Genomic DNA, 24459 nt, shown 5'->3' on the forward strand with positions numbered 1-24459 from the left:
GTAAATAGCAAGTATCAGTCAAAAAAATGTCATTAGAAAGGCTGTGTCTTGCAGTGCAACAGCTCTGCCCATGAAGTAGCATATTTAATTTCTCACGCACATGCTGCCTTTCTTGATCTCTAAGCTGTAACTTTTGGAGACCAATGAAAACTCTGAGTGATTGCTGGAATTTGTGTTTCCCTTATTACTTCAGCGTAAAGACTGAGAGGTGAGGTATAGTGGCTTGGTTTGTTTGTGAAAAAGGTTGCTGCTCAAGAGGTATGAAAAAGTGTTATCTTTTTATATAAACTGTTGAATAATAAAAAGGCATTAAGAAATCCTACTCGTTTAAAATCAACTGTCTTACCTTGTAGAAATAAAAAATCCTTGAAGAACCTCTACCGTCTGGTTGTTCGTCCACATAGAGATGCAGTTTATCATGCCTGCTTTTCTAAGGATAGAAAAAGAATAGCATCATGTGGAGCTGATAAAACACTTCAGGTAAGATACCTGAGCATGAGTGAAAAGAGATGCTGTGTACCATTTTGATAACGTTTGTTAACAGTACTGTACATGGTTGCTGTTATGTGGAGATACAAGAGAACTAGAAGGTATTGGATGCAAATTATTGAAAAGGATGTATTACATAAACATCAAGTTGCATGTTTAGATTAGTAAGCATTATCTTCTAGCTAGAAAGCTAAACTGTGTGATTTCAGGACTTATATACTCACTGATGTCATATGTAAATGTGACATGCCTTTTAGTGGTATGGAAGAGCTCACAGCCTAAGTAAGGCACCTCAGCATATTTAATATTTGCTGACAAAAATGTATTTTCTAGTCAGAGTAGACCTACAGAATTGAGATACAGTAATATGTTTTAATTATAGCTTTACTATTTCCATGGGATGGTGATGGACATTATGCAACTTTGGTGCTTAATTAGTAAATAGTCTTATGGAAAAGAAACACATCTGGGAAGAAAATTGAACCCCTGAAGCTGAGGGGCAGTGTGAGGTGGAAACAGACCCGAAGTGCTTAGGAAGTGGATTAAGGGAAACAGAGGGGAAAGTGACTAATATAAATTTGCCATCAGTCTGCCTGAAGGGGAGCCAGCCAGCTCTCAAGAAAACTAGCAGTCAGCCAGCCAGTAACCTGGTAAAGTATCCGTATTCCAGACAGCCAAAGGTAAGGGAAAAGAACAACTTTTCTGCAAGCCTTTGGTATCTTTTTGGATGCTTGAGACATTGAGTACTAAAGTAATAATATTAGTGGTGCTTAATTGCTGTTCATTTGGCTACTTAATGTGTTGTTATGGTGTTTTTATTATTTTATTTGCTGGCTTCTAGAGTATTCTGATCATGGCATCCACTTAGAGTGTTTTATGCTGTGCTGAAGTTACTATGCTGGGCTTCTGTACTTAATGGCTTCGTTACTGAGACTGCAGATTGCTAATTTTATCTTCATTTTCTGCCCAAAAAAGTAATATCTGTGGATTGCCATTGCATTTAAACTAAAATTTTGTTGAGGAAGTAATAGGAAAATTAGCAGTAATCCATTTCTCATTCTTTAATTTTGAATTTATTAATGTTTTTCCTAATGGTGTCGTGGAGATAAAACCAAGCTTTCCAGTTTTCAAGGTTTCTACTACAGTTTCTGTAAAATAAAAAAAATATGATTGCTACATTAAGAACACGTATTCTGCATAATTTGCTGTAAATGGATATTTCCTGTTACTTCAGTATTTATGTTCCTGTTTAAACAAATACAAACCATTTCATTGTCATTGATACTCTCATTTAGTGATAAGGTAAAGGAAAAAAACCACAAATGGCACCTCACCATTGTAGTATCCTAAAAACTGTTGTAAAGAACACTTTCTGATTTGTTTTAATAATCAAGAATATGTGAACTAAGGAGGAAAGGGAAACCTGATTTCTCACCACACATACTTTCTGGAGTTAAATCCCAGAGTTTTGGGAAATTGATGAATATGTGACATCTTTCCCCAACTATTCTTTCATTGCCTATGACTTCCTCTAGACTGAGACTCATGTCATCCTGTACAACTTTACTCTGCTATTTTTCTTGTTTGGACCCCATACCATCAATTGCTGCTGAAATGCTTACCTTCCCCAGAAGGTTGTCTCATAAGCCTGGAATTTGTAGTTTCAAGAATAGTTTGGATTTTGTTAATAGATAACAGTTTGTGCTGTTACTGTTAAAAATACTGAGAGGGGACAGGGATTTACGCTTACAGTGATGGCAGTAAAACTAATGAAACACATATTGCATACTGAAATGTGTTAAATCAGTTTTCACTATTTCTCTCCCTAACACTTCCTGTCATCCTTATGAAATTGAAGGTAAAATTAAAGATTTTTATAATTATTAATTCCCCTGAAATGATAAATGGATTCAAAAGCAACCAATTTTATTAAGAGCTTATGTAAAGAGAGCTGTTTGAGAGAAAACAAACTTATATTCTGTTTTAAAATTGTATGTGAGTGATAAGATTTTACTTTTTTTATTGTTTTAGGTGTTTAAAGCAGAAAGTGGAGAGAGACTCCTGGAGATAAGTGCCCATGATGATGAAATATTTTGTTGCGCTTTCTCTGCAGATGGTGAATTTGTAGCGACTTGTTCAGCTGATAAAAAAGTGAAGGTAAGGAAATAAGGATCAGACTTTTATTATTTTTTTTTTCCAAATTAATAATTCTCACTACTTTAGTAGTTTTAACTAACTCAGGCAGAGCAGATTCTGAAGAGTAAAGTTTTTCTTAAATGTCTTAAATCTTAGTGGTAATTCACAATTTAACAGAGAAACTGAAAAATCACACTTGTTACCTAATGTAAAAGATGTTAAGTAGGATCTTAACATCCTACTTACAGAATTACCACTTATTTTACTTGTATTATCAAATTATTCTTTTTAAGTAGAACATAATGTGTCAGTCCAGTCCTATCTATGAGATTCATGTAGCCATAATTATTTTTTTTAATGGTTTGCGTTTTTCTCTCTTAAATGTGAATTATTTTGAATTTTTAATTCCTTAGTATTGTAGCAAAACCTCAGTGAAATTACTGTACTTAGTAAATTCTAATCTGAATTATGACCTTCCCCTCATTAATTATGTCTAAATGTAAATATATATACTTTCTTTTTATCTCAAAACCTTTTTGAGATGTGTTAATAAAAGTTCTTAAGAAAGAAATATTTGTATTTCAGCATTGTTTACAGGTTTTTTTTTAAGTAAGTACTTTAAATATATTTTAAAGTTGTTTTTTTTTTAATCCTTCATTTCTGTATAGATCTGGAATTCAAGAACAGGCCAGTGTAGGTGTGTATATGAAGAACATTCAGAGCAGGTCAATTGCTGCCAGTTCAATAACAGAGGTGGTCAGTATCTTTTAGCCACCTGCTCAAGTGACACTTTCATCAAAGTAAGTGGAAAATATTTAAATTATTCTAATGCTGCTTATCATGACAAGGTAAATGTTAATGTATAAATGTAGTTAAATACTATAAATTAAGGTTTTTTTAATGAGCCTGGTAGAAGAGAAATGGCAACAGATTGGGAGCACTCACTACAGCTCTGTAATCAGATTTTCAGCAAGGTAGGACAGGAGGAGTGGTTATGCTCAGCTAAGGAGAATGGGCATATCCTCTGTTGGTAGGGCATAAAGGTGATGGCTTTGGTAAGACTTCTAGAGGGTGGGATGGGAATGGGAGAATACAAGTGTGAAATACCTGCTTAAAAACGAATGCAGAAGTTTAGGATTGAAAACAATAATGTAAAGAAACTTGGATGCTGAAAGACTGGGAAAAAAACATTATGGAAGTGTAGCAGATGTATTCTTTCTATTGAATTCATTTAGCATAGTAAAAAAACAAAGGTGGAAGCCAACAAAATAACAGTAATAAAAGCAAGAGATTGGTCAGGTTAATCAGCTGGCACTGTTGGTTGACAGTATGTATACAGAGAAGAGCAGAAACTGGGCAACTGAAGTCTGCATCTCAGTGAAGGGGGAAAACAGAAGAATCTACTAAGACCTAGCATCTGGCAAATAAGAGTGCAATTCACAGTGCAAGTAAGCAAATTGTAAAACTGGCACTGAAGATGATGGTCCCACTGCCTGGCTGTATATTCTTCCTTTGTTGCAGTGCACGTGCTGATCTTACCCGGCAGCGGTATGGTTCAAGCAGCCAACTTGGCAAAAACCTCTGTTTGGTGGGATTGGTTTTCTGCTCATTTTGTTTCCTGTGATGGCTCAATTGCCCAGTCCCAGTGCAAGAAAACTTAAGAGTAGACAGTCAGGAGTGAGGTTGTTAGAAACAACTCTTCTAGCAGTAGCTAGCAGGATGTGAGGTGCTTCAATTGTCATGTGAAGTCTTATCTGGAGGGTTCTTGCAAGAGCTCGTGTTTGTATAAACTGGAAGTAAAATACAGGTATGATCTGTCAAGGTGGAAAGAAGAGGCTTTTGTGCTGACCTCCTGGATGTCTCAGGAGATGCACTTGCTGTTTGAGACTGACATCTTGGAACAGGTAGATTTAGATTTGTTTAAAATTACTATTTTTATACTGTACACATGGTTAAGATTTTAGACAGTGCTATAACACTTTCCTGAGTAATGAATAACAGACCTGAAGTATGCAGAATGATTAAAAGGGTCTGATTTTTTTTTCGGGCACCATGCAAGTGCTTTTTTTTTTTTTCTCACTTGAACATTCAAATGTATGATTTTTATTTTTCTTTACACATATAGGGGAAAGGGAAGACATTTGGAAATGGAGAAAGGAAGTGTGGGCTATAGGCTTGGAAAACTAATTGTGTGAGAGGGGTAGAGAGCAAGAGCCCTAAACAGAAGAACATATGAAGTGTTGTTCTAATTTTGTTAGCATGATCTGACTGTCCAAGACTTGCCATGAGAGATTTCATTTTTGTTTTTGTGTGTAAGCTACATAATTCTGAACTTCCAAGTTGAAAGAGACAAGAGGAAGCTTCTTCCTCAGGGGAAACTTTTGGTAACTTTGTGCTGTTCAAGGGTCTTGTGTGCACTTTACAGAAAGTTTAACTTAGTTCCACGTAATTCTGATGTTAATAGTTTTCACGCACATTAGCAGATGGATGTAAATCGTGAGGCAGCCGGGGGTGTAGCATCAAGTCTGTCACCATGTGGGTAAACCTAAGAAAAAAAACATTAAGGTTTTGGTTGTCAATGTGTGATTTTGAGAAGAACTTGAACAATCGGTCATTGAATAATTCATGAATATATTTACCTGTTTATTTCTCATGCAGCTTTGGGATTTGAACAAGAAGTATTGCAGAAATACGATGATAGGGCATGTAAATTCCGTCATTCACTGTAGATTTTCACCAAACGATGAATATGTTGCTAGCTGCTCAACAGATGGAACAGTAAAGGTACACAAGTGTATTTGTAACAGTTCGGTTTTATGTTGGAATTTTATTTTTTATAAAATGCAAAATATGTATCAAAACCCCTGTGTGTATGGTCAACTTTAATGAATTAAATCCTGAAACAGTTGATTATTGGTCCCATTTATAATCCAAGGTTTTGAAATGCTTGTCCAGGGAAAAAAAACAACTGGGTTCCTGTAGTTGTAGATAAACCTAGTTAGCCTCATTTTGAATCCTTTACTTTTCACCAATTTCCACCCCCCCCCCCCCCCCCCCCCCACACTTCAATAACACAAGGGGGGGGAAAACTTGGTGGGGAGGAGTGAAGCTTGTTTTAAAAAAACAAAATAAGGAATTTTTAGATTAATTCAGAGTTCTGTCATCTCACAAAATGAATCACCAGTACACATGAAAGTTACAAGCAGTTTTTATGTGCCGTTTTTCATGTGCACATTACATGAAAATTGAGAGGTTTATGTTTTGTTTTTCCTTAGAATGTAAGCATTCTTTTTATTGCCTTTGGTTGCAATGGAACTATGCTATTGCAGTTCTTAAAACACTGCTTTCTTTCTGTAGAGTTGCTAAATCAGGAAAGAAGGGTTGCTGTAGCTGTTGTAATTCAGAAGGAAAATTGTGGTGGAACAGAAATATTCAGTAGTTTTTTGGCAGGTACCTAAATAAAATGAGAGTGCAAAGCTAGATATATACCAGGTCTTTCATGGTGAGTGGACTTTTAATAGAGTTGCAGAGCAGATATTACTTTTGTTTTTATTCTTTTATTAAGAAACAGTGTTGTAGCTGGAATGATAGGAGAAGATTCTGAAATAGTGTAATCCTCTTTTTTTGTTGTTTTTTTTGTTTGGTTTTCTTTGTTGCTTTGTGTGTTTGTTTTTTCTTTTCATCTAAGCTGTCTGGACCATTAATATTCTAATGCTATTTCTTCACTGGGGAAAGTAGCAAGGGCTTTTTTGTATTCTAATCCCTGCCTCCCCTCTTCCCTAGAAATGATTAGGAGTTAGCTGTCTGTTGTGTTCTGTATCCACATCAGTAAAGAGAGGTTTTGTGTGTTTCGTTCGCTTTTTATTGCAGCTTTGGGAAGCACGCTCAGGAAATGAACTGAAAAGTATTGAGATAAAAGATTTCTTCAAGAATGCAGATGAGCAACCAGATGATGTGGAAGCTTTAGTAAAATGTTGCTCTTGGTCCAGAAATGGTGAGATGATTTTGGTGGCAGCCAAAAATAAGCTTTTGGTAAGTACCTCGCTTAAATAATTTTCTTGAGGTAGTATAGAATCACAGAATCATACAATGGTTTGGGTTGGAAGGGACCTTAAAGATCATGTAGTTAGAAATGACGATTAAGGATAAAATTCTAAGCCATTAAGATATTTCAGGTACAAGTTGCATGGTTTCAAGTCTGTGTAACAAATAGGCAGGTGACAGTCTTGTTGACTGAGAGAAATGCATTCTGAATTCAAGAATTTATGCTGTTGAGTATAAAAGATACTTGTCTGGAGTGAAGCTGTACAAACTGGGTGCTGACTATTGTAATTATGTCTTCACAGCTTTTTGATGTTAAGACATGTGATTTGTTAACACAAGTCATCGTAAGTCATCACAGTACAATCCAATATTGTGACTTCTGTCCTGGTGATGAGTTAGTAGCAGTTGCTTTGTCTCACTGTTCTGTTGAGGTAGGTGATTGATTGTTTTTGCTAAAGTATAGCTTCTTTGAAGTTACTGTCACTCTCAGGCTTATGTAGATCTTCCCACTGCTTAACTTGGACAAAACCCCCCTCTTCTTCTATATGCCGCTACAGAATGTGGCAACTCACTAAAAAGGAATAAAACAGTTCAAATTACTTTGGGACTAGCACAGCTAGAGCAAGCCTGTATCTGTTTTGGGGTTGCTGTTCTGTTGGGTTTTAGGTTTTGTTTTTTCTTTTTTTGCAATCTACATGATGAGTTGAATTTTTTTAATACTGTGAGTGATTTTTCTTTTTTTTTAATTCTTTCATCTTTTAAAATTATAACAGTCCAAGAGGCTGCTGATTCAATTTCCCTGACTATCAGAATGTTATAAGCAGGCATAATCCTTGTTACATCTGATTTCAGAAGGAAAAGTAAGAAAAAACTAAAATAAATAGTAATTAATTATACTACTTCTTTTGCACTGTTTTCCCTGTAAATGCAATCTAAATACATATGAGTTCTTTCATCTTGTTTTGTAGTTATGGAATATTAAGTCTTTATCAAAAGTAGCATATTGCAGGGGACATATGAGCTGGGTTCACTGTGTGACATTTTCACCAGATGGATCTCTATTTCTGACATCCTCTGATGACCAGACAATACGTGTAAGATTACATCTTTATTTTTTAAAAAAATGTGAATTTACATATGATATATGATTGAATTATTCATATAAATAATATTATATTATAAAATTACGCAATATATGTTTATATAATGCATTTACTTTTTATGTGTACAGCAAATATAAATATTTGTTATAAGATTATTTATATGTACAGTAAAATAAGCTGGCATTTTTACTTTATTTACTGTATATCTAAATTTACTGTATATGATTTTTTAAGTCCAGTGGCTATTCAAGAATAATTGTATGTCTTACATTTTATCTGAATCAGGAATTCTGAAGTTTTTTGAGGGTCCTAGCAGACTTGATATTACTTTCATTGTTAGGTATATTTGTGTGTTAATACTTAGGATAGATTTCCATAATTGTAATACCTCATTAAAACCTGTGAAAGTAGAACTATAGTTTACCAAAGTACACTTCCCTTTTCCTCCAAGTTAACACTTATATTATTGGAATTTTGAAAGCAGTTGTAATACAGAAAGCTGTAATCAGTAGTTTTTGTAATTGGATTTTAACACTCTTCTTTGGATTAGAAAACTGTCGACATTATAGCTATGACTCTAAACATGGGGGAATCTGCTGGTCCAGCTGGAAAAAATTACATCCGTTTCATCTTTTGGAATCACTATAGTAATTGCACTACCTTCCTTAGTAAACAAAAGTAGCATAAGAATAATTTTACTTGCAATTTTATGAAACTGTTTTACAGGTACTCTTACTCAGTAAGTTTTATATGCTGTCCTTTAATAAAAGTAATGAAATACTGTGTTCTTCAACAGATTTGGGAAACGAAGAAAGTGTGCAAGTCTTCTGATGCTGTGCTAAAAAGTGAACTAGATGTTGTATTTCACAATGATGAAGTGATGATTTTGGCAATCTACAATCAGAAGCATTTACAAGTAAGCTGTATTTCTCAGTATGTTAGTGCATTTGAATGTTACCTGCAAATCTCAGTAGGAAATGGAGGAAGCACTGAAAGAACTGCTTGTTCATGACTCTAAACAGTTGAATCTATAGCAGATGATTATTAATATAAGTTAACATTTTTATATCTAGAAACTCTGTCTAGTTTAGTAAGCAAGAAAAAAAGAACTTTGAGGGGAGACTTTCAACAAAAAGGAACAAAAACTGCTTTAATGACTGAGTAGGACATGGACCCTCCAGGGTGTCTTAGCTGTGCACAGCAATGTGTCATGTGTGCAGCTCGTGTAGACCAGGTGTTACAGAAAATGCAGATCATGCATCAGAACTACTGTGTAATAGCTGAGGGAGTCATCTCAAAATGGGGGAGTGAAAGGTGTGAGCTCAGGTCTGCCCATAGCCTTAGGAGAGCATGAGGTCTTTTATGTCCTAAGGAGAGTATTAATACTGGATACAGTCTTGTTACTGTGGACCTCCCCATCAAGCAATAAGTACAGCAACATCCAAAATACATTTTTTCATTCCGTGGTAGCAAATGCATGCACTTCATCTTTTCTTTATCGTGATTCTCTAATACATCAAATGAAGTCAGCTGACAGGATTTTCTTTGGAGTGAAGGCAATGCAATTAATTCAGACTATGCTTCTACTTGATTATAACTGCTTTAAGAGTGGAAATGCTTTTATATTTGTTGCAAAATGCTGCTTACGCAAACTGATTGTACATTAACCCACAAAACGGGCAATGCCATGAGGTAGCTGTTTCAGGTGTTCAGCCTAAAGCAGCATCCTAATAAGAACAAAGCTTTGTTCTGGGCTGTGAAAGCAATGATTTCCTATGCTGGATGTGTAGCTCGGTGAGCGTTGCCAGAGGTTCAGCTGCCCTGCACTGAGGGACACTGCAGATAATCTTTTTGTGTAGGGTCATATCCTTTCTCCTAATGTGTCTGAGGACAAACATGTAAGCTATGTGTAATCCTGGCTAATCGGCATGACCATTACCTTTATTTGTGGTCCTGAGAGATGTTCAGCTCTTCCTAGGCCTCTACTACTATGAGAGCTTTCTTTGCAGAAACTTTTCTTGTTTGTCCTGTACTTCCTGTTTCTCTCTGCCTGATTATTTTCTGTCCCACTCCTGTCTCTCTTGTTAACAAATGCACCATTTCTCACTCTACCCAAAAAATCCTTAAGTGAAATCGTGATGATATTTGAATAGTGGGGAATATAGATGTGGAAATAGCTGAAGTGTCTCCAGTGGGGCCTTGGCAATAAAAAGACCTTAGACTTTAAGCCAACAGAAAACAGTCAATGTTGAAAGTGTGAACAAATAGTATGTGGGAAAAGAGAATCTGCATCTCTTGCAATGAAGAGATGGGAGAAAACACAGTGAATGGAGTTACACCTATTTACATGTGCTTTTTAACCCTTGTGCCACAAGATAAATTAACTGAAAAGACAAATTACCATTAAGCAAGTGTACTGTAATTTAACTGTATCTCTGCTCCCACATTGCTAAAAGTAGTTTTTCTTGTAACCATAATGCTTTACCCTTTGGAATTTGTAATCTTTCAGAATTGCGGTCCTAGTCACCTTTTAATATGCAGTATGTTAATTTTTCAACACTTCATACTGGTAGCTCTTTAAATTTAAACTTGTTTCTAAATCATTGTATCCGAAAGATTTTTTTCCCCTGGGGAACTGATTTGAGGGCAATAATGAGTTCAGATTCAGTGTATTTTGCGTGCTAGTAAGTTTAAAGTCATGCTTGTAGGTTGCACTTAAGCTGTAAAATCTGGCTGGCAATGTAAAATTGAGTGTGGAGTTCAGTATATGGCTTTTGAAATATGCAGAATTTTGAGTTACTGTTTTTTGTAGTCAGACAAACTTTAAAAACTCTTGTAATGTTGTTTCCTTCTGCAAACTTGTCCTGTTCATAAAGCATTCTGTTGAGATAATTACACCGACCTTCAAAGCAATTGGTTTATGAAAGTAACTCATCCTGATTCAAAGTTTGAAACTGTTACACACTTCTCTCTAGCATTCTTAGCTCTGTATTGTAGTGTATTTAATTTTAATTTTTAAAATTCTGTAATAACTTGATAAACTTTCTATCTTGCAGCTTATCAACGGAAATACAGACAGTGTTGTTGTGCAGACAGCAGCTCAAGAATCCCCCATTTCCTGCTGTTGCTTAAGTGGAGATCTCAGATTTGCAGCCTTTGGACAGGAAAGCGGAACAATAAAGGTATTAAATCCTAAATTTTATTTGAAAAACAGTAGGAAAATACCTTTCTTGGTGTTTTTTTCTTTTTAAAGAAATGCCACTTGAATGACTTTGTACAATAATATTCTTTACATAGTTCTTTAAAGTTTTTACATTTGTTAGTGTTACCTAAACGGCAATAATTCAAAGGTAGTGCTAATAATGCAGCTCTGACTTTCATTTTATCAAGGACTAAGCTAATATGAATTTTTGGTTGTTCCAATCCATTGATTGGCAATCATGTATTTACAATCTCATGTTATTTAGAAAAGAATTTGCATGGTCTTTTATTCCTTTTCCTCAAGTATATAAAATTAATATAATTATTGTATTCTTCATTGTAAAGGTATTGCAGTTGTTGGATGGGAAAATTCTGAATTCCTGGGAGGCCTACAGGACATCTGTGCAACACTGTCGATTTACCTCTGATTGTCAGACTCTCATTTCAAGCGCTCATGATTCAACTATACAGGTTTTGAAGATAATGAAAAAGATTTTGTTGTGACTTGCTTACAATTTATTTTAAAAGATGATTTTATACTATAGATAAACTCAGTAAATTACTACTTTATTTTGTGTTGCTGCAGCTTGGGGCAAGGAACTGTAGAAACTGTAGCCTCTATTTATACCTTATGATAATTAATATTGTACTGTGACAGGCTTCCCAGAGAAGCTGTGGATGCCCCATCCCTGGAAATGTTTAAGGCCAGGTTGGATGAGGCTTTGAGCAACCTGGTCTAGTGGGAAGTGTCCCTGCCCAGGCAGGGAGTTTGGAACTAGTTGATTTTAAGGTCCCTTTAAGCCAAACCATTCTATGATTCTATGACTTTTAATGCAGTGGATGCTAGAAAGGGACCAGCCCCTTTAAGATGGATGAAAGAAACCTTAATTTTGAAACAAGATAACAGCTGTGACTGTGTAAGTGAGGGGTTTGGGATAAGACCCAGGAGTGGTTATATATGCTAGGTCTGGCAGTGGGCTTGTCTAAGCTGTCTAAAGGCGTGAGGACAAAAGTCTCTGGGTGGCCAGTGTATCCACCTAGTTCAGTACAGTGCTGAATACAGATACTAGCTAGAAACAGAATGGCTTTACTAATATAGTCTCAGATGAATAAGCTCTGCCGCTCAGCAAGGTAGATTGGCTCTGGAGAGACATTGTGGTGTGTCTGTATTATCATTTTAGCTCACCTCTGGGATGCGTGTTTGAAGTGGATGTCCTGGTTGTGCATGCTTACTGTGCTTTAGTTTGCACTGCAGAGCACTTGCAGGCATGCTGAGACAATTCCTGAACTACAGCACGTGCTCCAGCTACTAATGAGCATTCAGTCCACACCACCAAACTTGAGCCGGTTTGAAGTAAAACCTCCAAAACACAGATGGGTGCTAGTCCTCATCACTGTTCTGCTCACCGGATCTGTTCCAATATCAGTGTTCTACCTACTCCCTGCATATAACCTATGCTGCATCCTACTTTGGTATTTGCTTCAACCTGGAGGTAGCTTGAGTGTGGTCACTGTGGTCAATGGAGAAGTACCGACAGTTTACCGGTTTTGGACCCTTCTTTCAGAGCTAACGTGGGTACCTTCTCTTCTGGGTCCTCAGCTCCCTCTAGTGGGCAGTGCCTTAGTTAAACCTCCAGGATTGTCATCTCAACACATCTGCTCTCCTTTCTTTGATGCAGAAACCTGTTAATTAAACAACTATTTAACGGTTGTCATTTAAATCATATCGATGCTTAATAGCTTATGTAACATAAAATTTTATTTAGTTTCCCCTTAATAGTTGAATAAAAAATTTTATTAGAAAAATGCAAAGCAGAATTTCATTCAAAAGACACTTTAAAAATATAAAAGAAAGTTAAGTATGGAGAGTACAAGGTCTGCCAGATGTCAGAAGCCCATTTGCTGCAATAATCAAAGATTTAAAACTGTTTTGCATTTTCTTTTTAAAAAAACAGTGAATTTTAAGTATCAAATTCACTTTGAAAACCGGATGCTGTGTGTGTTTTAGGTAACTCTCACATAGGTTGACTATTAAATAATATGGCATCCTCAGTCTTCAGCCTCTCTGCTATGAATATCTTAAATATCTAACCTTTTAATTAGTTGTCACCTCCATAAGAGCTAGGAGCTTTTTATAATGCCTGTGACTTAAAAATCAATCAGTTGGTTCATTCTTCTTCACTTATATTTGCCACTGATTATTTTTTTTAAAAAGTATTCCATCTTTATAATTAGGTGTGGAATTGGCAGTTGAACGAATGTGTGTTTCTAAGAGGACACAAGGAAGCAATCAAGGATTTCAGGCTTCTGGAAAATTCAAAACTTCTTTCTTGGTCATTTGATGGAACTGTTAAGGTAAATAAAAGGCTGTGAATTGACAAATGGCATCAAATACATTTTACTATCTCTTTTAGGTTTTGGTATTTCCTGCATTTTGCGTTGACACACATTTTATTAAATTGATCCTAAAGTGTAAGCTGACTTTAAAGACACAATTTTTGCATTTTCTGTTTATATTAAGATTTAGTCTCTTGTTGTATTTTAACTATACCAGTAAGCATAACAAAATGTTGGTCATATTAGAACCATTAGTTGAATTTGTATTGTTATGTAAGATGCAGGCATTTAAGCCTTTTTACAGTGTTACAGATGTCATCTGTTTTTCCTGTATTTTTTGGTAGGTTTGGAATATCACTACTGGAAACACAGAAAAGGAGTTTGCTTGTCATGGAGGTGCTGTACTTTCCTGTGCTGTTTCACCTGACAATAGTACATTTTCATCTACTTCTGCTGACAAAACTGCAAAGGTTGGTTACTTTCCATACAAAAATAAAAAATATGCCTTATTTGTCCTGAAATGTATGCTGTAGTTTTTTATTCTGAGATAACGTGTTTCTAAAGCTGTTACAGTGTTTCACAGTTGATCTTAGATAAAACTTAAAGCTGTCCTAGTGACTTCGGTGCAAATACAATGTATGATTAATGCATAAGTTTGTGCAGAACACTTTGTTTAGTTCCCTGTATTTATTTGTTAATAGCCTAGCATTCTTAATTTGGAAATGAAGTTCACTCATATTGGGCCTGTTATCCACCAAGACCCCCAGGTCCCTTGCCACAGGGCTGCTCTCCAGCCAGGTGGATCCCAGTCTAAACTGCACTCTTGGGTTATGTGTTCCCAGGTGCAACACCTTACGCTTCTCCCCATTGAACTTCATAAGGTTCCTGCTAGCCCACTGCTCCAGCCTGTTTAGGTCATCCTGGAGGGTGGCTCTCCCTTCTGGAGTGTCAGCCTCTCCACTCATCTTAGTCTCATCAGCAAATTTCATCAGGGTGCGCTTGATCCCAACATCCGGGTCACTTATGAAGATGTTAAAAAGCATTGGGCCTAAGATCGATCCCTGGGGGCCCCCCCTAGTGACCGGTTGCCAGTTTGAGGAGGAACTATTTACTATCACCCTCTGGGTATGGTCTGTCAGCCAGCTTCCCACCCACTGCACAGATCACTTGTCAAGCCTGTAACAAGTCAACTTCTCCAGGAGGAGGCTGTGTGGGACTGTATCAAAAGCCTGGGAGAAGTCCAGGTAGACAATGTCCACCACTTGCCCTGCATCAGCCAAGCGGGTGACTTTGTCATGGAAGTCAACCAAGTTTGTTGACCACAATTTGCCCCTCATAAATCCATGTTGGCTTTTCCCAGTCATGTGCTTCAATTGACTTGTGACAGTCCCCAGGAGGATTTGCTCCATGACCTTTCCAGGGACTGAATTAAGGCTAAGGGGTCTATAAATACCTGGGTCCTCCTTGGAGCCCTTCTTATAGGGGGTGACATTAGCCTTCCTCCAGTCTTCAGGGATGTCTCCTGATCTCCACAACTTATCAAAGATGGAAAGCAGCTTTGCAATGACATAAGCCAGTTTTCTCAGCACCCTCAGATGGATGGCATCTGGACCTATTTATTTGTATGGTTCGAGCTCCTGTAATAATTGTCACACCAACTCTTCCTTCACTGACAGTAGGTCTGTGTCTGCATCAGCCTGGACTTCTGTTCCTATGGCCTGGGACACAACAACACTGGTAAAGACAGTTGGTTCAGTAATTTGTAGCAAATACATTCTTGTGTGTTTCAAACATATAATATATATATAAACCAGAATACTGTACATTTTAATATACCTATTTAGAAAGAAGCCGGAATTGTTTTGAACTTACTTTTTTCACTCTTCTGTAATGTTTTCCATTTAGATATGGAGCTTTGAAAGTTCATCTGTTCTTCATGAGCTGAAAGGTCATGAAGCCTGTGTTCGGTGCTGCACTTTCTCTCCAAATAACAAATTATTAGCCACTGGAGATGACAAAGGAGAAATAAGGGTATGGCTTTAACCTTGCAGTTTATTTTATTATTAAATTGATAGTTCACGGACAAAAGAGTTCTCATAGTTAGTGTTCTGTGTGTCTGATTTGTTAGCATTGTGGTGAACATCAGGCAGTTGAAAATAGCGAAGTTTGCCATGTGTGCCAGTGGTGTTTAACCATGTTGGTAGATTTATATTCTATGAATGCTGAGGAACTGATTCACTTACTAATAATTGCTCTGTGAATTTCATGTGTGATTAAATCCTCCATGTACGATGCAGTTCTAAGATGAGAATTATTTTTTGCATTATTCTATTTCTTCAAGTAGAATGCTTTTTTGCAAATTGTTGTGTTTTTTTTCTCTAATATAGAGAAATACATTTTAGCTTTCCTTAAACATTTGGGTTTTTGTCTCCCTACTAGGTTTACTTATATACATTATCTTCTTTCTCTTTTTAGATTTGGGACACTTTAACAGGTGCATTACTTCACTTCTGTTCCCCAGTTACTGTAGATGAAGGAGAACCGGCACATGGTGGTTGGGTAACAGACCTCTCATTTTCTCCTGACAGTAAAATGCTTGTTTCATCTGGAGGCTATCTTAAGGTAAGCTTTGCAATAATGAAATATCTGACCATACCTAGTTAAATAGTAGTATTCTGGTAATTCTAAAGGATCTAGTGGGAGGTGTTCCTGACAATGCAGGGGGTTGGATCAATATGATCTTTAAGGTCCTTTCCAACCCAAACCATTCTATGAGTCTATAATTAATTCAAATAAACATGAAATGTTTTACTTAACACAGAGCTGCTCCCTTTTCATGACTATCTATCACTTCTTCTCAAATCTGAAAGCCTTCTGAAAAGGTCTCTTAAGAATTCACATGTCAGACTTGGAGTTTGTTTTCAAACTCCATACATTCTTCTATTATTAGCTTCAGATTTTTATTAGCAATGTCTTTCATAAATGTGTTTAATATGAAAGAGCCCTGTCATTTTTGTTTGCCTTAATATCTACTCAATTTCCGCAGCAATTGTGTTCTTTGTAATGAGCAGAAAAAATGCTCTATGTCAGGCTTTTATTTCTTTTAAAGATACTGAGTTTAAAGTTTTTCACAAATTGAAATTCAGAAGGAATTGCAAGTGATAATTTTCTGCCTTGAAAGACATTCTGTAAGTAATTTTTGGAAGAGGGAATGTTGAAACTGAGGAAATCAGTCTTTCCATCAGTCTTTCATTGGTGTAGACATCTACTGGGCATATGTTTTTTGGGAAGGGGAAGAGGTGGCCTTTCAGTCCGTGAATTGTTTCTTCATAATTGTAAATTTCTCAGGAGTTTGGGTTTTTTTCCCCTCATGCAATAGCTAATACCTGTTAGTAGAAACTGTGTGTATGTAAAATGACTTGTTGTGGAGTTCTCATTTCAGGTAGTGCTAGAGGTTAGTTAATTGTTGGTCAGTGTTTAGCTGCTGGACATGCTACCTTCCTAGTTCTTTGAGTCAGTTAGTAACCATTCAACAAAGACTACTGAATTTTCTAATTTAGCATTGAAAACATCTTCTGACATTGATTTCATGTTATAGAATAAGACATACATGTTGTTTCTAGCTTCCTTCCCTTTTTGAGATGGGTCTACACAGTATGATGTGAAGCTTCTAAGAGTCATAGAATGGTTTAGGATATTAGGGACATCTGGAACTCATCTAGTTCAGTTTTTCTGAGAAATCTGAAATTTCAGACTATGTTCTTGGAGTAAACTGATGGTTGAAGCTTTCTCTGTATCTTCTGGTGCTTGATGCATATTCTAAAAAAAAACGCAACAAAACAAAACAAAAAATCTAATCTCATTGAAAAAAGCCTGTCCTGCTAAAAAAGCTGCAAATAGTTTAAAATGTGTACATGATCAATCACCTTGTGAATCCAGCTACCTTTTTTATTCCCACTATAATTTCAGTTACATTGTCTGGCAGTGTGTTTCATGTATTCATTTGATTATATAAAAAACCATAATCCGTTAAATGTTGTACAGTTTGCATCTATTGATCCCATTTTGTGGTGGGGTAAGGGGCAGTAACTGAATTTATTATTTTGTACACTTTCCCAAAATTGAACAGCTTCAATCTTTTTGAGTTTTCTTTTCATCTGAAAGTCTTACACCCCTAGTAACTAGCCCTAAATATTTTCTACTTAAGATAGCTTGTATTTTTATTTTTAATGCTACCTCTTTGCGAAAAGCAGTCAACTGGGCTTGCCATGCTAAGCCTATATATAGCAGTTGTTCTAAGCTTCCTTCAACTCACTGAAAGTGTGTTGTTTTTTTGTAGTGGTGGAATGTAACTACTGGAGAATCCTTACAAACCTTCTACACAAATGGGACAAACCTCAAGTCAATACATGTGTCCCCTAATTTCAAAGTGTATGTGACTGTTGATAATCTCGGTATTCTTTATGTATTACAGAAGTTGTGATTTATGCGCTCAACATTGCAAAGATAATTCATTTCTTTTTGAGCTGGGAACAAAATTCTGCTAAATGTTTATTTAACACTCATTAAGCTGTGAATTGTATTTCGTTGTTGTATTCATGATGTTTTTGTGTATATTTATGTACATTTATGCGTGTTTTTTCAAATGAGCTTACATTTAATCTTGTTTTTCAGAAGCATTATTATGATCCTTAAGTCTTTGATTTGCATCTTAAGTATGTTGCTTCCAATTTTGTAAGGAAATTACATTAAAATGTATTCCAATTAGCTGAAATTAATATTCATAGCAGTAAAGAAATAATAGGGATATAATACTTTGAAGTTGTATTTTGTGCTAAGGCTGAAGGCGAAATGCTCTTTAGCCATGAACACAACTGTGTGAGGTGCAAAAAATATTTTTTTTACTGTGATACAAGGAAATGAATTTAATTTAAAAGAGTCAGGGACATGGTTCATTTGAAAAATTAAACCAGCTATCCTGGTGCTTGATATTCAAAACAAATCAAGTAGCTGTTCAGTTCATAGCAGCTGTGCTTCAAGAGCCTTCGTGCTTCTAACCTTGTGGAGATAAAGTGCATTTTGACACACATGAGCTGGTCTTATTAAGGAGAACATCTTGAGTCTTGTTTTCTCAAGGCAAGATCTGAAAGGGTATTGCAATTAAAGTGGAAGAGATTGTGCCGCATTTCCAGTCAGAGGATGGACAGAGCTAACCAGCTAAACTGAGAATGGAAATAGTTTAAAAGATATGTATTGAAAAATATAAGGTGTGAATTGTAGTTGTTTTTCCTTTTGGAATTAAGATGGTTTATACTACAGAGACATTTTATTGTCATCAGCTTTGTTTACATGAGATTCTATGCACAGGGATCTCTTGCCTGTTAATGTGATTTTCTGATTGATTTTTTGAATTTTTTTTTTTTGTTTTTTTACAAGATATTTATAGATTTAATATAAGGTTGAAATTTTGATGTTTTGTACTAATTATACTTGACATATCTTTCATTAATAATTAGATAAGAATTTTTCTTAGGTACCTAGAAAGCCTTGTACTGGTGAATTGCCTCTCACTGCTGTGAGCAACTGCACAAGCATTAATATAATGATTTTGATATTTTTGTAGTTGGCAGTCAAACACTGCATCTAAGTACTTGATTGTGAAAAGTACATTAGCAAGTGTCTCTGCTGATCGTGAATAATGAAATTCTCACTTTCAGTATGTTCTATGTGCATTTGAATATAAGATTCAATATACATTCTTTGTATTTTCCTGTTTTTTGACAATCATCAATTTATCCTCTTTTTTTAACTTGAAATTCCAGCGTTGCCACGGTGCTATTGAATACGGGTCAGTATAATCAAAGTAATGGTGGCAGAAGTGTAAAGAGAAGAAATTAAATAGAAAAAACATTATTTGTATTTTAAGTATGTACAGCATTCAATAAAGATAATTGAAGCAATACTTGCCAAAGTTGTAAATGAATTTGAAATCTTGAGTGGTTTGTTGGGTTTTTTTTTACAAAGTAGGAGGAAGGGGGAGTGCTGCCTCTTACTGTCTTTTACTGTGTTTTTATTTTCAATCTCAACAAAATGCTACTTTACAAGCTACATCAAGAACACTTTGACAGGTAAGCAACAGCATTAAATGTGAGGATGGAGGAAGAAGTGAGCAAAGGTGAAGTTCTGGAACATGTCCTGTGACGTTCAGCACAGTTGTTTATACTATCTAGTTTGTACAGACCCCATCCATTGTACCCTCCCTGAACAGCTGAAGATTACAGGAGCAGGAAGCTCCTTGTGGCCATTGTCCCTTGATGGCATGGGCTGTGCTGTCTTTCGTGCACAGGCCCATGCTGGTTTGAACTTACAGACTTAGCTAGGTAAAAAGGCTGGATAAATGTTTCACATGAGGAGCCAAGGCAGGAAGTTGCTTTGTCATAATGCTGATGAAACTCTTGACAATAGGAAAAGCTGATCATGTTTTAATGAAGAAAGTGACTGGTGGATGAGTTGCATTCATAGACAATACCAATTTTGAAGTGAGTAGCAAAAAAGCATGTAGAAGTGTGGGATAAACAATGCATTCTGAAATTACTTTGTGAGAATGTTGATGCAGGAGCATCATACCTATTGCTGGAACTGAGAAAGCTGCTCCTTAGAAGGTGGTGGTAACAGAATCAGGATGGTTGTGTTCATGTGCAAATCTATAGAGTTGGCCATGAGTCTTTGTAGATGAGCTGGAAAAAGAGAAATAGCCATGAGAAAGTCTGAAGAGCCAAAGAACAGATATAATTCACAGGGAGATGACAAAATTTAAAAGAAAAATTGTTAAAATAGGGCCCAACCTAGACAGCAACTTCTTTAATTTGAAGTATTTAAGAAGGTTAAGACTATATACTGTAATAGAAGATAGAGTCCTGCTGTATCGTGAGATTTAGCTGTTCTCTTTGATGTTAGATGTATTTTAAAGGAAAGTTTGGCAAGAAGTAGTTTTTACGTAGTTTAAACATCAGAGCAACCTGCTGCTCAAGAGAATGCTTTTTATGGGCTTGAATTATACCATCCTTTAACTACAGTGCTCCCCTTTCCCCTCTCACACTCTTGTTTGAAATGTAGTTATTGCCTGAGGTTGTTCCATGTAAATGTTTATAGATCTGCTGGAGTGTGGGAGTAGAGGTGGAACTGGTAACCTCTTGCCAGTAGAGGAACATTCTCAACCTCAAAAAACTGTTCTGCCTCCCATAGAAAATTATGTAGTTAAACTCCTTATTACAGAATGCTGTGCAAATAGATGGGGGTTTCTTCCCCCATTTTTTTTAATTTAGTGAAGTCTCTGTATGGGACTCAGTTCCCCAGGACACAGAATCTGTGTCCTTGTCTCTGCTCTCCTGAGGTGTTTTGCAGAAGCTGATACCTTTGCAGGTTTCAGGGGAAAGCCAGGCTGAGAAAGCAGTCTAACTTGAGTGGTTTCCTCTGCCCTGCTGGAGCAGAGCATTGCAGGGAGGTCTCTCTGCCTCAGCTTCAAGAAGCCAGTAAATGCCAGTAGGTCACAGGGAACTCAGGTATGTACTTCCAGTTGCTAATGGAACATGAACCCCTTAGGAGCTGTTGAGTTGCCCTTTCTCCTTCAGAGCAAGTACAGGTGCCATGGCAATGCCAAGGAGTGCAGAAGTCAGCCTGGTGACTGCAAGATGCTTCATAGTATTTCTCTCTGACAGCACACACTCAGATGTACTTGTCCACGTTTTGCTTTCTCCATTTCTCTGTCTACTATGAGGACAGAACCTTAATTGGCTTCATAGGTGGTGACAATGAGGCCCAAGAGCTCTGAGGACGTGAAGCAACTTATTTCTCTTGTGATTTCAAGAAAAGGAGAAGAACCTTAGTGTTTGGAGAGCAGGGAGTGGTTCAGCTACTTGGAACACTTCCAGTGTGATTTTCGTTCTCAGTTTCACTTTGCTATTTCCAGCTATGAGTAGGACACAATCACTGGTTCTGCCAGTTTGCAAGAAGCTGCTAAGCTGAGATGAGCCTTCTCTGTGGCATAAACGCTGCAGTAGGTTGACCTATGCTTTTCAGCCCTTCCAAAGCTGCTGTGCAGTTTGCTGCATCCACATCTTTGCATGCCATTGTGGGGTTTATTTTAGGAGGGTGGGGAGAGGTGAGTTTAGAGGAGGAGTGTGATTTTTTGGGGGGCTTTGAGGGTTTTTTCTAATTGAACTTAGTGCATACCTTTCTTCTAAGGGGGTTTTTAGGAGAAACCCTGTAACTACATTTAATAGAGGCCTAAGCTGGGCTGCTAGGCTGCATTTTAAATGACTCAGTGAGTATAAGAGAGTAAGATTTTCAGTCTGCATGTGTTATTGACAACTTCAGCCCTTCCTATCTCATCTCCTAGTTACAGGATATAGCACAAGTGTGTGACAGTTGGACTAGTTGAACTATTTAAGTGGCATGTGTGTGTTTATTTAGAAGGATGAGAAAGCTAAAGTATCTTATAAAGTGTTTCAATAGGCAGTGTCTCTCTTGGGGCCTGACTGTTTACAGAACAAATTTGCTTCCTGTGCTTGTTTCCATTTAACAAACCATACGTTGTACGTGTAACAAGTGCTCCAAGAGCAGTTAAATTCTAGTCCTTCAGGCTAGTGAGGATTCTTGTTCTATACTCAAGAGTACTTAGGATGCCAAAATTAGACTCCCTGTGTTTATTTGTGTGGCATGTTTCATTTCTTCTATTTACTTCTTTCAGTTTACTTGTGTTCCTCTGACTTATTTTTTCTGCTTTGTCCCGTTTCTCTAATAACATATGAACTCAGATGAATTTTGCAGGACATTTAAAATGACTCAAAATGAGGCAAAGACAGGTTTACCCAATTCATCTGTGTAAGAGTAAATATGATGCTATTGAGATAAATTGTTATTTCCAAAGCATGAATGCACACAAAATATGTTTAATATTTAAAATAGTTTTTAAAAAATGGTATTTTACATTATCACTCTTCTAAAGCAAGCAGCTCTTTAAACTGTACTTTACAAACTGTATAGCAAATTTTATTTCTATAGATAACTGATTGTCATGGTTTTAGCCAATAAGCAGGTCACAGATGCTCTCTTATCCCTCCACTACCCTCTTAGGGGAAGATAAAGAGGGAGTAAGGGAGAGAGACTTTAAGGTGGAAGAAACCAACACCCTAGAGTAGGTTTAATCAAGTAGTAATAATAATAATGATGGTGAATGACAAATGTATAGAAATATGTAAATATGGAACTCCTCAGTTGGTAATGAACTTCCAGTGAGGAAAGTCCCAAACTGGACTCTGCCGCAGATGGGGGTTCCTCAGGTCTAGTGTCCCTGTGATGGTCCTCTAAAGCCTTGGAGCAGCTGCACTGGTTCTACTGGGGGAGGCAGAGAACGCAACATGTCTCAATGAACAGTAATCTTCCCCAGTGAGAGAACAGGATTCAGGAGCAGCAGAGGAAGCAATGACAGACAAACAGACCCCAAAACAACCGGCACCCCAGCTCGAGAGGCCAGGAGAGGAATTCCCGGGGAGCCATTTTATACTGAGGGCCATGGGCAGGAGTGTTGGGGTCCCCTGACCCATCCTCTCCTCCACACAGCTGCTCACCCCGTGTAACTGCCACACGTCCTGGTGGCTCTGGGGTTCCAGAAGGTCTCAGGTCAGTATGGCTATAGGCACTGTTTATCCTGCTTCTTTCAAACCAGGACACTGGTACTTTCTAGTAAATGAGAGCATTGATTTTCTGTAGTTAGAAAAATCACATTATTTGTTGGTGATGTTCTACAAAGATTGTAATAAATGGTCCATATGTCAATATTCAGATTGATGTGTGCTGAGACTATGTAGCTGGTTTGAACTCTTACTCCAGTGCTAAGAAACTTAGTTCTGTCATGTTTTGAGAGCAAAGTTTTCCAGTGCCAGATATGCAGTGACATTTCTTTCTCCACAGTTAGAACCACTTAAATCAATCTTTTAAGACTATGATCAGTATTGGCCAGTGTTTATAAATTCCTTGGCAGAAGAAGTGTAGGAAAAAAGGATAAAGGAAACACTGGATAGTATACATTTGGTTTAACAGCACTGCAACAGTGCATGAGAGGAATGGCATATTTGAAAATGCTTAGTTTGTCTTATTAACAGTTTTTTGTGTATGGTGTATGTTTTGTTTCATTTTAAATGTTACTAGAAACTAGATGAATGAACACACAGGCATGGGCCAGTGTAAATCTGTGTCTAAATGCAGACTTAAAGTTTTCTTTTAAAGAATAATCTGAAGCCACTACTCATGCCTTGGTGGCTGAACACTAAGCATCTAGGCAGTAATGTAAGATACACTTAAGCAAGTCGGTAGCTCCTAAATTTTTCGGTGTATTTGTTTGACTTCCTACAATGTGCTGAGGAGTTTGTTTATATTCAGTACAGAATAGCAACTATGCAGTTTATATTTCCAGTTGTACAAATGAGATTGAAGGAAATATGTGGAAAGGGCCTTATCAACATGTGACTTAAACTTCAGAACTGGGAAATGTGAGGAGGAACTGTTTTGAAGAGTGTGAACAGATTAAACCTTGGTTAAATTTTACCTCTAATTGAATATAAGTTTAATAATAGCATGAAAAAAGGTTGCCTGAGTGCATTTGAATTTTCAAAGCATTTAAAGAAATATTTTTTAAATTGTGCAGATGTTGTACTCTTGGTTTCTCAAAGACAAACAGTTGTGATTTTGTCCACTCTAAAACATTATAGGCCAGATAGTGTTTTTGTTTTGTTTTGTCTTTAATTTCTACGCTATCATATTAAATTGCTGTTGTGGCCCAGCAGCTGTTTTTTTAGAGCACTGGGTTTGAGGTAGACCTTCTGGGTACACTTTTGTTCAAAAATAAGTGGTGGTAAGTGGCCAGACTGAATCTGTGGAATGAGAGCGTGGAAAAAAGTCTGTTCCTTGAAGTTATGGTCTATTTTTCCTCTTAAACTTCTACTAGCTGTGGAGCTGTTTACACTTTGCAGTTTCTCAATCTGCTTTACCCATCAGTACATCTCATACTTAGTGTTTTGTTACTGTTAACCTGCTTTCAAATGAAAGGTTTTACTGTTCAGAGTTCTGGTATTGGTAATGTTAGGGAAAG

The 24459-nt window shown here is 36.8% G+C and overlaps 1 protein-coding gene across 1 annotated transcript in view; it reads left to right on the plus strand.

Moving 5' to 3' along the window:
• APAF1 (apoptotic peptidase activating factor 1) overlaps positions 1–17793 on the plus strand; it is a 33451-nt gene extending 15658 nt beyond the window's left edge. The window contains exons 12-26 of the mRNA XM_010008038.1: positions 354–480; positions 2521–2646; positions 3294–3425; positions 5284–5409; positions 6496–6657; positions 6972–7100; positions 7638–7763; positions 8569–8688; positions 10829–10954; positions 11319–11444; positions 13209–13328; positions 13655–13780; positions 15216–15341; positions 15786–15932; positions 17650–17793. Coding sequence (XP_010006340.1) covers positions 354–480; positions 2521–2646; positions 3294–3425; positions 5284–5409; positions 6496–6657; positions 6972–7100; positions 7638–7763; positions 8569–8688; positions 10829–10954; positions 11319–11444; positions 13209–13328; positions 13655–13780; positions 15216–15341; positions 15786–15932; positions 17650–17793 — 1963 coding nt within the window. The remainder of the gene's footprint in view (positions 1–353; positions 481–2520; positions 2647–3293; positions 3426–5283; positions 5410–6495; positions 6658–6971; positions 7101–7637; positions 7764–8568; positions 8689–10828; positions 10955–11318; positions 11445–13208; positions 13329–13654; positions 13781–15215; positions 15342–15785; positions 15933–17649) is intronic.
• The last annotated feature ends 6666 nt before the right edge of the window (positions 17794–24459 follow it).

Source organism: Chaetura pelagica, unplaced genomic scaffold, assembly GCF_000747805.2.
Source record: "Chaetura pelagica isolate M959 unplaced genomic scaffold, ChaPel_1.0 scaffold50, whole genome shotgun sequence".
Classification (NCBI taxonomy): Eukaryota; Metazoa; Chordata; class Aves; order Apodiformes; family Apodidae; genus Chaetura; species Chaetura pelagica.